The sequence below is a fragment of the Zosterops lateralis genome (genome assembly GCF_965231275.1).
Source record: "Zosterops lateralis genome assembly, chromosome: Z".
NCBI classification, from domain to species: domain Eukaryota; kingdom Metazoa; phylum Chordata; class Aves; order Passeriformes; family Zosteropidae; genus Zosterops; species Zosterops lateralis.
The window spans coordinates 5,237,894-5,255,079 of record NC_139800.1 but is presented as its reverse complement, the minus strand read 5'-3'; the positions used below and the strand labels follow the sequence as shown (position 1 = coordinate 5,255,079).

The following is a 17,186-nucleotide window of genomic DNA, read 5'->3' as shown; positions in this document are numbered from 1 at the left end:
TACACTATCTGAAATGTGGGTACCAGAGGCAGAACTGCTCCTCCTTCCAAAGTGGATTTTTACACAATCTATAGCAAAAGCCTGCTGTGCTTGGGCATATCCTTCACTTCAGGTGGGTCAGTGAACATTTCCTGCACTGCACTTTTGCTGTGATGGGTTGGGGGCTCTTGTCTCCTCTTGCAAATAACCCGCTATCCCCATGGACCAAAGCTGTCAGTTCAGCAGTCTTAATTCTGAATGAAAGTTTCCCAGAAATTAGTGCAAGACTATGACATGAAAATTATAAACAAAATTAAACCCACTTAATTTATATAGAGTTTAAGGCTTGCTTATGCCAAAGAATCAGTATGGAATCATGGTCTCCTTGGAAGCCACCATGATGCAAAACCCAGCTACACCAGAAAGACACACTCCACTAATGTGAAAAATTACCTGCATCATTTTGGCATATTTCTCTTCAAGTCTCATTTTATTTCTTGAGGGCAGTGGCCTTACGCATCTGGTTTTCAAGATTATGTCTTTGTTATGATAACCTCACCATGCGTGCCTTCCTTCTTAACAGTTAAGGTAACATCCATCAGCTCTAGTGCTGGTTTTGCCCTGCTCAGAAGCAGCTGAACACTGTGAGCAATTCCTTAGGCAGGCAGCCATGGAGTCTCCTCTTCCAGAGATTTTCCAGAATGGGTGAAACAAACATCTGCCCAAATTGTTGCCTAGAAGTGAGCCTGCCCAAGGGTGAGGAGGTGGATGAGGTCACCTGCCAGAGCCCCTTTCATCTCTGCTTTCCATTACTCCAAACATATGGAATGCCCCCCAGTACACAAAGGGCTCTTTCTCTCTGGGGTTTTGTGAAGCCTTTCTTTTCAGTCTGTTCTGTAACCCTCCAGGCACACCATTTCACAGTCTGAGCTTGCAACCCTTCAAAAATATAAACACTTCCTGAAACTCATTTTCAGCTCCCTACCAAAAATTGTTATTTAAGCACAGTGTTTGCTCTGTTGCTCACATTAATGTGGCTCACATCAGCCATTCTGACACCCTTGCAGCCCTTCTCATACAGACACCACGTCTGGGCAGTCTGTGTGTTATTTTCTTTTTTCCTTCATCATGTTTCCAGCCCCTTGGAAAGGAAATTTGCTCTTAGATCAGTGTAGGAGGTTACCTTGGTGCACACAGGAGCACACTCCTTGCAGCTTTTATGCACAACCACGCTGCAATCTGAAAGAGAAGGTACATTTCAAAGCCTGGCACCAAGCAGGGTCCCCAGTCTGCAGAAAAAGTACTCTGAGGCTTCAGTTTTCCCTTTTTCGGGTTCACTTACTAAAGTAATCCTCAGGATTCTTTGATGTATGGATCCAGGCTAGAAGGAAGTTTCTGCCTAATGTGTAGGGCTAGGAGACGCATGAGGTTATTTCTGAATCTGTTACCTGCTGTCCTTTCTCCCTCTCCTTTGTCAACCTCAGCCCATTACATAAAGCAGGTACATCCCAAAGTAGACAAGGTTTCAAACAACACACAAAACCAGGATGTCAGAACAGCAATTAGAGCACTGTAAATTCACATGTAAAAGCCAGCAGCTACTTACAAGAACACTGCAGTGATTCCTTTCCTAGAAGGGCCTTTTCACAGACCATACATGGGATAACTCCTGGGAAAGTCCCATTTGTAAAATTGTGCCTGGTTGGTTTCTCCTTGTCTTTGGTATCTTTATTTTTTGTCTTCATCCCCAAAAACAGAGACAGGAAAATAAATAAATTAAATATATAAGATAAAAGTTATTCAATCTTAAAAACTTAAAATCTTAAAATATCTTGAAATATTCTCTTGTAAAACCAAATTGTTCTAGAATATTTAATCCCTGTCCTGGAAGACTTGCAACAGCATACTGTACTCTCTATACCCAATATTGCTGAAGCCATAAAATCATAGAGACATTGCTTTTACTGGCAGCTAGGCCTGGAAGCATTATCAAAGGAAGACTGGCAGAAATACATTTATAAATCTACAAAAAGGGGAGGGACAGGAAACAAAATTTAAGACATGTTGCTGATTCATTGCACACACAGGTGTCAATGCCTACATCCTCTACATGTATACAGCTCATGCCTCTGCAGATAAAGGTGCAGTTATGCAAACTTAGGCAAGCTGTCTTTAGAAGACATTAGAAACAACTTATTTTTAATGGGTGGTACAATTTTAATAAATTGTGCCTATTTTGCCAGCACCCTTATTGGCATAACTGTACATACAGCTTATACTTATACCTACAGACTGTTACACTTTTAGGAGAACACACAGACACAGGCTGCACGACCAGATGTGCATGTTCATGGACAGTTCTGACACTTGAAGGTACCACCACAGACAAACCCCTTCCCATGTGTTCCATGTATGTGAGGATGTCCTGGTGCACAGGAGCCTGCAGGGAGCCTGTTAGGGGGCCTGCAAAACCTTCAACAGGCCACCCAGAAAGAGCATGTAGGCCAAGCCTGTCTTTCTAGCTGCTTTTTGATGCCATTAATCTAAAAATAGGAGGTCTTAGAATTAAACTACAGTGTTATAATCTACTGTTGGAACCCTGGGCACTGAGAATTTTAGACTTTCTGTGCTGACAGGCACTGATCCTCAAAAGAACACTGCATTTGACCTGAGGTCTTGGAAGAGGCTTCCAAAATTGGATTATAGGTGTGTGGTTTGAATGGAAGTGTGTAATATCACATGGTGGAAAACTTGGAGTTTAAGGTTTTAGAATATGGTAATATATATAAAGCAAGGTGGAAGTTTTAGAACGTAGGCAAAGTCCCTCTTTTTCACCTTCTTTATGGATTTGGGTGGTATTTTGTAATTGGACAGAAAAGTCCACATTGCAGGCCATGGGTGGTTGGTTATTGGGTTAAAACTAAAAATAATTTAGGTGTCATTTCATAATTGGATAATTTATCCTTAAAAGGCCTTGTAGAGAAAGAGATAGAAGCCACTTTTACTTTGTTAGCTAAAAGTTCTGTAGAACTCACGGCTTGTGAGACTGTACTATAGATAAGAATTAATAAACATCAGTCTGAACACAAAGTATATCTCGAGCATTTAATCCTGACTCTGGCAGAAAAGAAGATAAAAGACAACAATCTACCTTCCCACAGCAGGCCTGTTTGACTGTGCAGGGCCCAAATCTCAAACTCTTTAATACTAATTAGTGTTTACTTATGCAAGAAGTCCCATTGACTTCAAATAAGGTAAATTCAACTAATTACACCCTAATTTAGAAGTTTACACACTCAATTACTTTTTGAGAGCAATTCCAAGAACAGGCCATATATCCTAATTTTACTTAACAAAGAAAAAATTCCTTAAATGTAATTCATACATTTAAATGTTGGCTAAATCACCAAATAGGATTACTAAGGACATCAAAGGAAAGCTGGTTTTTAATATGAAGGCCATTTCAGGTAACCTGCATATGTTTTAAATTTAAAAAAAGAAAAGTGAAAATAGTCTTCCTATGCCTTTTGTGGTTTTGTAATAAACAATTTATCCTTACATAAAAAGTCAGCTTCCATCTACAATTCATTTAATTACAGTGACATAATCATACATAATAATATGGACATAAATCCCAAATTACCTTGCACTTATTCCGTGTGCTGGTCATCCTGTTCATCAGAAAGCTGAAAGTCCGACTCACTTTGTATTTTTCAGACTCATTTTTTGAGGGCACAACATATTTACTCCATTCCTCTTCCTGAACCCTATGACAGAGACCAGTGGAAAAAAAAACATTCCTCATTCCAGTGGCAACACTCCTTTAATTAATGTACAGCAGAACATGGACAGTGCTTGTTTCACCTAACATTTAAAACTACATGCTTTGTTGTGGGTTTTATACATCATGAAAAGGATTGCTATCCCTACTATCCCTACATAAAAAGAAGTAACACTTTCCAATGAGCGCTTTCATTGCACATAGTTATTGTTATACATTGCACATACATTTTATAAATATAAATATAAATATATATGTAACAAATGTATAACAAGCTTTCCTAGATTACAGTTGGTATCAAAAGCTCCCCTGCTTTTACTGCAGTGGTTTTGGACATTCCTGCAGTGGACAGGAGCCCCAGGAGAAGACAGGAGCCTGTCCCTACTCGGAGGGATGGAGCAGACAGCCCAATATTGCCCTGCTGCAGGATGTGTGTGATGGGAACTGGGTTGAGCTTGGCACAGGGTTTAGGCATGAGCTCACAGAAGTCATGGGGCTCTACAGAGCTGCTCCAAGCCCTCGTGGAAGGTCCCTTCCCCACAGGGCTCCCTAGATGGCATTCTTGCACAGACCTGCTCCCGGCTCTCTCCATACCTTTGCTCCCGGCACTGCTGGGGCAGGGTGCAGGCTCGTTCTGCAAGACACAAACAGCCACAGGGCACTCAGACTGCAAGGTCATCGGGTTTGTTTGGAACTCGACACCTCCACCAAGCCTTAACATAAGCTCACAAAACGACGGGTTTGCAATGTCATTTGGAAATTAGGAAGGCAAAAACATGCATATGTACATTAGAAACAGATTTTTTCTGGGTTAAGAGCTCTTCCTACTAAGCTTTTAGCTGATAGGATCTGTCAGAACTGAGAAGGGTATAATTTCTGTGATACCAGTCTCTGGAAACAGCCTGGTTTTAAGAACAGCAAAAATTATTTATTTTGTTTTTGCCTAACAACACGACTTGAATAACTCATCCTTCATTTTCCTTTTTACATAATCTGCTGTAAAATAACTTAATGACATTCTTTTAACATTTCCAGTTACACATCTTATGCAGCTTTATCTACTAAAAAAAATTAAATCCTTCTACACAGAGGAATACTGCTACTCTAAGTACTGTCTAGGATGTTTAATGTGTTACAGATTTGTATCTTCTACAATTCTATGATCCTATAAACAGATGACTCAAGGAGATACTTTTCACAAACTCTCTAAAAAGCAAAATAAAAAATAAACAATTCAGTTGGGCTGTTTTGGAAGAAAATAAGCCAAAAACTATAGGGAACACTACCATTTTCAAATTAAAAGCCACTCCGTTTTGCAGATATTTTTAGCAAAGCTACCACAGGTACAGTTCAGAAAGATGAGAGCTTGCCTAAGTCAAAGCACCAGAGTACGCTTTCTTTGAAGTCAGATACAGGCTTAAACAGTCTTTGCTGAATCAGCATCTCTTCAGACAAATCAGCAAAAACTAGAGTATTTACCAAAAAGGCAGCAAAACAAAAAGGGCATTTCAGTTAGTGGCACACACACCTGTGCCACAGGATGCTTCTGTAAGAAACCAATGCCATGTGTCCATGGGAGATGAAGACAGCTTTGTGCAAAACAGCACTTTGGAGCTGAGACACTCACTTAGAGAGTGTCTGGAAGAGGAATGGACACTGCCTTAAAGAGTGTAAGGGCCTGGAGGAGGGATGGACATTGCCTTAGAGAGTGTAAGGGCCTGGAGGAGGGATGGACCACTGCTCATGAGCACTCCATCTGCAGAGCAGGTACAAATCCTTTACTGTTACAGCCTGGTAATTCCCTCTCAAATCAAGGCAGGTCATATGTTTTAAACCTGAGCATATTGCAGGTGTCTTTTAAGTGATGTGAGCTGTATGAAAAGCACAGGGTATGTTTTTCACACTCTGCATGGTTTTCAAACATACGCCATACTCTCAGTGAGCAAAGGGTGTGTTGTCTTCTAAATATGACACTACTTGTCTGAAAACAAACCATGTCAGAAACAAGTCATAAAAATTTACAAGCTTCTTGCAGAGACATCTCTGACTCCGTTTGATGAAGTGAGTGGGTTTAGCCTGTAGATACCACAGCCCACCTGTGCTTCAGAGATTCCCTAGGATCTGTGGGAAGCTGGAACCATCTGTCCTCTTTGATGCCTCTTTTGTGTCATCCTCAGCTTCCTCCTGGTCTATGTCAGACACTTAGCAGGAGGCTAGGGTAAGAATCTTCCAAAGGAAGGATTTACTGCCCTTGTCTGCACTCGTTTTTGTGGCTATTGCTCTCTCTCTGTGCCCTCTCAAGATCAGTGGCTGTGTCACAGGCATGACAGGGGCATGACAGGGCTGTAGATGGATGAAAATTAAGGGGTGATGGTAGGGCTGCCTGAGGGCTACCTAACATATGTTAGAATCCTAGAAACTTAGAATCTGGGGCTTTAGTGTATAGTAATACATATGAGTCAAGATGGAGGATGTTGTCTGAATCATTCTTCTTTGCCTTCTTCTTTCTTCTTCATGGGTTTGGGTAGTTTTCTGTAATTGGGTGAAAAAGGTCTGCATTGCAGGCCTTGGATGGTAATTATTGGGTCAAAACCATAAATAATATAGGTGTCACCCTGGTATTGGGTACTTATCACTTAAAAGACCTTGGAGAGTGTGGGGATGCATTTCCCACACCCAGCAAGGGTTTTCCATATAGGGAAAAATTTAAGGCTCACCCCTTAAGGTAATGAACCCAGAAACTTTGATATCCTTTGATACCCTCCTGGCAGTGATTGGCTCAGGGCCATGAGAGAAGCATCTATTGGATCTTGTCACCATTCTTCAAATCCTGTATCTCCCTCTATTGGCTGCAAGCCATGATATCCCTCCTAAAATATGCAGTTTTTAGGAAGGAGCACAAAAGGAAGCAAAGGCTTTTTGGGGTGTCTTAGCAAGGTGTCAGAGATTTCTCAGACACCTGTGCGCAGCTTTATCATTTGTTTTCTGTAATGTTTGTTATTTTGATATTTTTCCTTATTAAACCTTTTGATTTACAAAACACCTCTGAGGAGCAGTCTCGCTCAAATTGATTAGAGTCACTTCTCTACAAAGGCTGGACATTCAAAAATTGATATATTAGCACCTGGCTTATTAGACTCTAGCCACATGTTAATCTGTATCAGGAGGGAGTTAGAAGCACTCCATTTTACCTCGTTTCCCTAGCTTGCTAGTTAAGTTCACAGTAGGTGAGCCTGTAAATACTGTAAATAGATAAATACAACAAACATTCCAAGTCCGAACTCGACATCTTCATTTCCCATTTTTATCCTGACCTTGGCAGAGAAGAATAGAAGCCAAAACCATCACAAACATACACACGGGTGAGCTCTGTAAATTAAGGTCATCAGCACTGGGCCTGAAGCAGGCAGGTATTGAGTATTGCAAAGCCAGAGAACTGACCTCCGTTTGAATCCCCAGCTGCAAAGTCCTGGGGAAGGCGATGTCTTCCCGGCAAACCTTTGGGTGAGGAGCAGGAATAGGAGCGTGACCGAATCCCAAACACTGTGCACTCCTGTGAGAAATTGCAGCAAATGAAACCTCATGTCGTCTTAAAATGCATCAGCAACAGAAATGGAATAAACCAGGAACAGCTGACCACTCGCATAAAATTCCTTGACTTCACGTTGAGTTTTTGATAATATCCTGTGAATCTTTAGAATTAGGAAGTCTGTCATATTCCCACTATGATAAATTTTTTTGTACTCCGGGAAATTAGTTGTGGGTGCAAGTTAGACTAAGAGACTAAAAGAAACCTTACATTCTCCTCCAATTTGGTAACAGGTGACATCCAAACAGTGTTGTTGGCCATTATTTTTGATGACCAAGCTATCTTCTTTTACCAAGCAAGGGGTTAATCTTAGTACTTTAATACTTCAAGAATATTTCATGGAGACTTCAGCCATGCCTTGATATTATTGATGTCAGAATTTCCAAAGAAAGGAGCTGACCTCTTTCTCTTTTCTCTATGTTGTTTTTTTGCTTTTTTCATCATTATTATATTTGAAAACATTTTCCAGTTACCAAATATCTCAACAGTAAGACTTGAAAGGAAATCCCCTAACTTTTGATACATCATTTACGCTTCAATAGACACTATTCCTAAAACTCCTGTTAAATCTTTGCTTATTGTTTTTTAAAGTAGCCCTACCAGAATTCATGTTTGTGCTGAACTCTTTCTCTCCCTTCATGTAATCATTTGCTGAAGGTCAGATAAAGTTCTACAGTGGCAACAAGTGCATCTAAAAAACCACAAAGAATCTCTGCAAACAAGAAATAACTCCATGTATGTGTCTGAAGATCTCAAAAATTAATGTAGACATGATACTTCAGAAAACCATGATGAAGAGATTTACATCGAGCAATGGACACCCCAACTGAATTTCCCTGAGTTTAGAAATTGTTTCAACACAAGAAGCAGGCCAGTTTTACACTTTGCAAATCACTACTCTTTCACATAACCAGAGCTGGTTAAACATTTTCTCACTAAATACATTTTGGTTAAAAAATGCTGATTCACTGGACCTGAAACACTTCCTTCGAAACACTCCTGATAAATGGTGTTTTTTTTAAACCTGGGACAAATCTCTGATGGACACTTCCTTTTCATGGCTGCTTTCTTCCCAGCCCAGCCACACCCAGGGAGTTCTACCTTCACAACTCAGAGTGGTCTCTGCAGAGACTAGCACTGCCAACTGGAAACTCATCTTTCCCCTTCAGGTTCAAATGTTTCTTTCATAGTTTCAGTGATGTACTTAAAAGGAAAAAAATTCAAAACAAGACAGGATCAAGTACCTTGGACTGCAGACTGGTAGGAAAGTCCAATCCATCTCTGCTAGAAGCCTCAGCAGAGGTGAGGGTAGGGTAGTGAACACGGGATCTGTCCGACACACCTCCACTCCCATTGTCTACCTCAAGGTCATCCAGGCTGGAACTGAACAACACAAAAAAGTCTTTGACTTCCCTGAATTTCTCGTAACAATTTACTTCAACCTTCATGCAACAAGCAAAGACACAGCTGAGTCCTCTGGACAACGGCAGCCCAAACCACCACAATTATGTCATGGTTATTTAAGCCATGCCCTGAGGCCTCTCTCAGGTCTGCAGTCCTTGTAAGGTTTCTCCATCCAGGACCCCTCTGACACTGTGTCATGGACCTGCAGTGCAGATACCTGCAGGCATCACCTATGATGACACACACTCCCACCACAGCCAGATCCACCTCTGGATCATGGCTTTTACACACATATTCAGCATCTCCCAAAAAATGAGATTTTTTTTGTTCCACACATAAACCTGTCTCACCAGAAAGAAGCAGAACTGAGACAAGAAGTGGAACTGAGAGAACTACTCCAGATCTCAATATCAGGATATGTGGGTGTAGATGGATATTAGTGTGTGTGTGTGTATTTGGAAGGTATGACATGGCTGTTCACAGACATATTTTTATCTTCATCTGTGACTTCATGATAGAAGATGGAAGATAAAAACACCAAAAAGAGATTAAGGAGGGTCTTGAGATAGTTCATGAGGTTCAGTTCAAAAGATAAACATTTAAAAACATAGAAAGCAACAAGCAGGCTGAAAAATCTCTGGCTACATCAGCATGTCAAACATGTAGAGACTATTTTACTGGCAAGGGTTCCTGAGCAGGAGAGTACACTGAGGTTGCTCAGCAGTATCAGAGCTTCCCAGGATGAGTCCTGTTACCTGCAAGAGCAAGTTCATGGTCTTTTCATCAGACTGACTGGAAGGAATGGCTGACTGCTTGCAATAACATTCCAGCCTTACAACATAAAACTTTAAATTATGTGTGGTATTTCTAAATAGCCGGAGTTCCTACCAGGGATAAGAGCACAAAAATTCCTTCACACATCACTACTTTTTTGAAGCACAAATCTATCTCCACTGTCTGAAACTACTTCCTTATTACAATTCTGGAGACAGCATTTTGCAATGTTTCTGAATAATAGCCCACATGATATCTCAGAAACAAGTGATATAAATGCATTATCAATTACTGTCACACATTAAAACTGAAAAAGAAATACAAGTCTATGTCAACAGACAAGCATCCATGACTTACTGTGGTAACTTCTCCAGGGAACTTTTCTGACATAAAAAGCCAGTTTAAAAATAGAGTTACACACATTATAAGTGTTATTTTATGTGTAATACTTGTATCACTTTCATATGTCATATGATATATTAAGGCAAATCACAAGTCTCTGCAAATTTATATTGAGTTCTCAAGACAGGTACCTAACCAACATTGTAAAAAGGGTGGTACTATCTAAAAACATATAAGATTAAAATGTTTCTGACTAGAGACACAGGGAGATTATAGTATTCTACATGACATCCCTAAAATAAGCAAGAAAAAAAAGAGAGAAAAAAAAAAAAAAGAAAAAGAAAAAGAAAAAAAAATAATAATAAAAAAAACAACACACAAAAAAAACCCCCACAAACACGCAAAAAAAAAAAAAAAAAAGGATTGTGAAAGAAAAACTCTGTCTGGCATTTATTATATTATCTGTGTTAAAGATTCATCCTAGTGGGACTTCATAGTTGTATAAGAAACTCAAAATTAAGGATGATAAAATTTTATCGTCCGCTTTAAATAATAATTGACTGACCCTTCTCTTCCTTACTGTTTTTACATAAATCTGATGCTTTACCTCCTACTAAACCAAATACCCTTCAAAGATGGGAGCAAGATTCAGATTTCCTCCTGCACAAGAAGGAATCTCATCTATTCAGAGAAGCAATAAAACCTTTTCATCCAGAAAATTTGTTAAATTTTTTAATTTTTAAATTACTTGTTAAAAACCTAATTTTAATGACCAAAATTACTGTTCCATCTTCAAAGCTCTCTGCATTTCTGAAGCCATTTGCAGAAGGGTCATCAGACAAAAGGCAGCAGACCTGGTGTACCAGCAATGGAGAAGAAAACATTCTGAACCTGTCATAAACACCAGCTACACTCTGCACTGCATCTTTTGAGATAAGAAATACCTACACAATCAGGAATAACATAGTCCTTCTACAGGCGTCTTTAAAGACTTGAAAGATTCCCAGAGATTTCAACAGATTTTGGGCTATTTTCTTAATGGAAAATATAGCTGAGGAGAACCAATGTGAAATTCTGTTATCTGTCAAAAATGGCAGTGACAGTGAAGAGATGACTTTTTCTTTTTATTTTGTAAAGAATATTTCCATACCAGAAATAAAGGTATGAAACTGTCTATTTGCATTCAAAATACATTTACCAAGAAGACACTTTTATGTGTTAAAAATGTCTTCACAGCTATTTTATGAAAACAGATTATTAGGACAATAAATAATAGTGATGAAAACCAGAGATTTCACTCCAATAATACTATTTATTACTTCAGATTCTGCTTCTCCTTTTTAAACAAAAGGAGGTTATAAATAATCCTTACTCTGGCCATAGCATCAAGTCAATTCCATACCTCCTTCTTCTCATGTCAGTATAAAGTTGGCCCCGATCCTTAATAAATCCATGGGTCTTGAATGGAAAATATGAATCTGATACATACAGATGAGAAGGCAAAATGGTCTGTCTTAATCCTGCATTTTCTTCTTTTTTTACTGGCCTTTGACTTTCCTCATTTGGGAGGTACATAAACTGATCATCCTCCTCAAGGGAGGGGGATGAAGAGCTCTTGGCCATCGCGACTGAGTCAGTGGGATTCAGACACATTTCACTGCTATCACCATCTCCAGGAATGTAGTTAGTCTTTAAGTCTCCAGCCTGCAGATAAAAAAATCAGTGCTGGTAAGAGGTAACAACAAGATATATTGGTCAGGAAACAAGGGCCTAAGATGTTTGCCACTTTATTTATGGCTATATATATTTTGAGGGTTTTTTCCCCTATTACTTTCTACACCACATGAATTTAAGGCAATTCATATGACTAAGAGATTCTAGACTTTGCATTATTTTTTTCCCTAGTTAGAGCAGACATTAATTGGTATTTCCAAGTCTACTGAATTTCTCACTCATATTTATACCTTTTATTAAATGTACTGATACACATATTTATAGATTTTATTTAAAACTACCCTTCAGTTGAGAGCAAAAAAATATGCATAATACATTAGTGTGGGAGACATATGGAAGAGAATTCAAACATTGTGCAATTTAATTTGGAAAAATCACCCTACACATCATGCACTTTTAATTTTTCAGCACCAGTTTCCTAAGCTTTGATATAAATACACATGACCTGGAACAGAATTTCTGAGGGGAGGAAGGGAAAGGACTCTTATTTTTTGCCATTAGGCTATTTGGGGCCTGAAACATCTCTCCTTTTGCACAAAGACAGGAATAGATTTGAGAATTCTATTTTTTCCAGGTACAGGGATCAGGATTTAAACTCCAGTCACAAATAATTCTTTGAATTCCCTGTTGAATCTACAGAAGACACTAAAATACAGTTCACTATTATTTTTTTAGCTAGAGGCAACAGTCATATAATTAGATACTGAATCATATTGAAAAGTCACATTGCCAGTTAAAATACTTAATGTCCAAAAAAGCACCTGCATAAAAGCAAGAATAAAGGAATGATTGCAAGTGTCTCCAAAGCCCTGGTCTTTCTGATTGCAGACTTCCTCTTCTCCAGCTCCTCTTGAGATGTGCTTTCATCCCCATCTTAATTATGCTTCTCTTAGTAAAACACAGGAAGAGCTGCTGGCATTTTTACAGCAGGCCACATTTGCATTCAAAGACAGAGCACATGCAAGTCTGGAAATACTTCTGTTGCACTGTGCACATGACATGCACGAAGGTAAAATGCTTTTCCCAGGTCTTCTTATGCAGCTGTTCCTCCTTGAAAAGTTATTCCTGTCTGGGCAGTGTTCCTCCTCAGCACCAGAGGGACCCTCTCCAGCAGCCACTCTGGCTCCTGCTGAGTGGTGCTTAAGGGAGAATTTGGCTCCCATCAGTAATTTTAAAAAGTACAAAGTGGCCACATACTGAGCAAAGGTTAGCAACCCAAACTGAAGGTCCCCTGAGCAGTACACTTGGGTAACATCCCCATCTCTGATGGAGATGCAGTTCTGCAGCTCTATCCTTCCCTTCCAACCTTGATATTGTTCAATTTAAAGGTTCGAAGACTGCACTTTACAGTCCCCTGACAGCTGCTCACTCATGGGTCATTATTACAAACATTCATCTCTTAGATTCATCTGTAATACAGATTACATCTCTTCAGTGCATTTTGAACACACTCAGCCTCTGACTTAAAATTCCATCTCAGCTGTCACATGAACTGGATCTGCAGCGAATGCAATAGGTGAAATGTTTCAGGGAATGGAGTAGGGACAGGCAGGAGGCAAAGAAAAGGGGTAAAAAATCCCATTTGCAAAATCTCAGACTTCTAATATTGTCTGATAATTTCTTACTCCTGTATTCCAACTTTCAGGAAAGGGAGGGCCCAAAGCAGGTTACAAATTAATAAATCATTTAAAGCACCACTGAAAAATAGCTACATACCACCAGAATCTGGCATGTGTTTAGCTAGACCCAGCCACCAACACATGTTGTGACTAGTCAGATTCATGCCCCTGGCCTAAATTGTGGTACCTGAGTGTGACCATGGAAGAAAGATTCCAGGTGCAACACAGTGATGTAAAATATAATTTGGTATGGACACTTTAGGTCATTTCAAGTGTTGGGAATACTAGTCAGGATCTCCACTATCAGAATTTTCCATGACAGCTGTAGGACATCAACTTCACCTTTCCATCAATATCTTGTTTTTGTTGACCCTGTATGCTTCACTATGAGTTTATAAATAACTTCTGAAATTATCCAGCAAAATTGTGAATGTACACAGAATTCAGAAATCTGAAGTGAGCAAGTAATATTGTAAATGTTTCACAGAAGAAAGCATATTTTGTTTAGCTCAACAAACACACAAAAGAGATAGTGACATCTGCCTTAGAGGTCTTCCTGCAGGCTAGGGAGAATAATTCCTATAATTAACTGAATCTTTAAAAAGACACCTCATAGAAAGGTCACAAAATAGAATTGAAAAGAGTAAGATATTACTGGTTTTATTTTAGTATTTTATTAATTGACAGCACACCACCACTGACAGATCTAGAAGATCCTATTATAATGCAAATAAATTAACAGAAGACAAAGAAAAATTAGCCAGAAGTTCAATTATAAGCTTACTTGGTCTACTACCATGCAGTTTGCATATACTTCATCACTTCCACTCAGCATGGGAGAAAGCCTGGTTGCAGTAAAGAGACTAGGGGGAGACTTCAATTTCCTAAGAACATCAAGGGTAGAGTGTCTGTGCTCTGGAAAGAAAAAAAAAAAAAAAAGTATGGGAAATTTGCCATTAAATCTCAAACCATTTCCTTCTTATGTCTATATACTACCATAAAAATAGCAAAGTAAAGCATTAAACACCAAATCTTAGCATTACAATTTGAGTTATATTTGTGCAACCACACCAAAACATGCTCATTTCATAACTGACCAACATTTGCTATATGTTCCAGGAAGCCTATAGCTGACAAGACTCTCAAGAGCACCACAAAATCATTCACACAACTAAAAAATAAGTGCTCCTGTATCTTGGTTAGCAAAAGCCTTTATTTTCCACCTAAAGCTAGAATTCTGCAGAGATTTGTGGTTGCAGAAGAACACAGGACAATATTTATGGGCTGGGAAGAATTATACCTGATTCTGCTTATACATTAAATACCTGACATCTGATACATTAAATAAATGAAATACTGTTCAATTGCAGTCAAATAATGATTCTCCTGAAGCATTTTACCTACTGGCAGGCACATACATACTAACCTTAAATCAAGAAATCAGATTACTGCTCTTAAAACAAAACCAACCAACCAAACAAACAAAAAACGAAAACAATAACAACAACAAAAAAAAAGCTAATAAAATTGCAAAAGGGATAAAAATGAAATACCACCAATACTGCCTTTACAGAGTGACAGCAATCAAGCAAGACTTAATTCAGGAACACAATATTTATGATGAAAATGGCATATGATCAGCTTTTGATAAGTTTCACCAGAAATCATTAACAGAAATCCAGAGTTTAGTTTTCAAAAGTGTGCTCATGACTACAAATATTTAAAAAAAACTGGATGGGCTATGTATTTTATGCCTTTGAGCAGCAGAAATCCTGTTCTGCAGGCTCACTTCTCTTAAAGCTGGTTGTAAGAATGAAGAGCTTATACTAGTCCAGCATTTGAGCTGAGTTATCTTTTTAATGTAAAGCAAATAAAATTTAACAAAGCAGAAACTTGTTGTAGACTGTGTGAAAGCAGTAAAAAAAAAAAAATCACAATCTTAATGTGATTTACATCCTTAAAATGCTGTAAGTCAAACATTGGCATTGGAAGTGAATGGAGACACACAAGAGGAAAAATTATGTGAGTTTTAGAGGAAACTACTGCGCCCAACAAAATATCCAAAATCAAACCACTCAATTAATTTAATTTGAGTTTGTCTGTTATTGAATATTATTTTTAAAATCTTTTTTTATGCTGCATCAGAAATCTATTTTCTACGAAGGTGTAAAAGGAAAAGATACCACTGAAGACTTTCCCCATACTCTATTAGTAAAGCAACATAACTGTTTTTGGGAGGTCACAGAGCCATATAGCATGGTTTGGGTTGAAAGGTAAGTTTAAAGGTTATCTAGTCCAACTGCCCAGCCATGCCCAGGGACATCTTTCATTGGATCAGGTTGCTCAAAGCTCATCCAAGATACTTATAGGCATTAGAGTGCAAGAAAATTCATAATGAAAAAATACAACTGAATTAGAAACAACCTTTGTTAAAGTCTGGTGCATTTGTTGCTTTGAAAAAAAAGGTCCCAGACTACTGCCAAATCTGCAATTATACACCACAGCTTTTATTTAATTTTAAGATGCTATCTCATAAAGCCTAAGAACAGTAACCTCTATACTTAGAGGAATATGGAAATTCCCATTTAGAAATGGCACACTATGAATACTTGGGCTTGAGTCCTGGCAGGCCTCATGGGATCTCATTCCATTAAAACATCCTTACACATCTCATTCTGTTTCTCCATCCTGCAAGAATTTTAACATGATTTTAGGGACTGTCATACTGAGAACTGCTAAAGCTGCAAACCATTTCCTTATGTCTGACAAGATCCCAAAGCCTTTGTTTATAAATAATATAAAAGCATTGTTTTCTACAGCAGCTCATCAAACTCTGGCAGCACACATCATACGGAAATGTGATTTGGCAAAACTGGCAGTACTTTCTTGTGGCAAATAAAGCCCTCCAAGGGTTGGTCCTAAACCAGCAATCGGGCAAAAAAGTAAGTGTCAGACTCTCCATTTCTTATTGCATGCTTGCTACCCTCCCCAGCCTGCACCCTCTCTCATATACAAACCCACTGCTACAACAGGCAAGGCTGGTATATACATCAGTGCTAGGCTGGCAAAATTCAACACATACCCCCCACAAAACAGCCCAGGCATAAGGGATTCCCACATCACAGTGTAAACCTGAGCCTGAAAAGTCAGTTTCTTGACTTCAGCAATGGCCCCCACTGCTGGGGTGCAGAAACCTCAGAGATAAGGGGACTGATGTGTGTGTCCCAAACACTGACAGACAGTGTGTGGAGCCAGCCAAGGATTGCCAGTAATGACATGATGTAGGAAGGAGCAGGATGTGGCTCAAGAGGTAGGGCAGCACTTTTCTGAGACAAATATCCTTCTCCTGGATCCTGGAGATAAGCACAACACAATACAGCTCAAGTGCAGGAATGAGGTCAAGAAGTGGCCATGGACTGCAGGGGAGGGGTCAAGACAACTCAAGAACCCCAAAGCCCTCTGACCCAGTTCCAGAAAGGTCTATAAAAATGGACTTAGCATGATAACTTGTTTGTATACAAAGCAAGAAACTTAGCTCCAAGGAGTGAAAAAAAACAAAATAAACATACTTCTCCACAGCTGCACATGAACCCTAGGACCCTGGACAGCCCACCAGCTGGATTGGCACTGAAACCAGGACTGGTGATTTCCCTTTTTTTTTTTTTTTCTCTCTCCCCCTCTTTTTCTTCCCTTTCAACACACCTCCTTACCCAAAACCCACTGTTGTGGATGTCCTCCTTACAGGAGGACATCAGGAACTACCTTACAACAATTTCCATGCCACATTGCAATTTACTACTAAAATTTTATAAGTGTTTGTGGACTCTCTGACTTTTGCCATTCATTTTGACCATGAGCATCTATGAGCATTTTTGGGTGATCTCTTCCCCTTCAGGGTGGGATGTCACATGGGGTCTTCACAGTCACTTATTGGACTGCACATCCCAAACCAGAAAGAACCCAA

General features: G+C 39.2%; 1 protein-coding gene across 1 annotated transcript in view; it reads right to left on the bottom strand.

Moving 5' to 3' along the window:
* Positions 1-17,186, bottom strand: part of ARHGEF28 (Rho guanine nucleotide exchange factor 28) — a gene marked incomplete at its 5' end in the record, with an annotated part of 93,562 nt that overhangs the window by 41,107 nt on the left and 35,269 nt on the right. Inside the window, 8 exon segments of the mRNA XM_083884264.1 lie at positions 1,163-1,218; positions 1,586-1,718; positions 3,623-3,746; positions 4,355-4,394; positions 7,202-7,313; positions 8,594-8,732; positions 11,272-11,573; positions 14,007-14,137. Coding sequence (XP_083740390.1) covers positions 1,163-1,218; positions 1,586-1,718; positions 3,623-3,746; positions 4,355-4,394; positions 7,202-7,313; positions 8,594-8,732; positions 11,272-11,573; positions 14,007-14,137 — 1,037 coding nt within the window.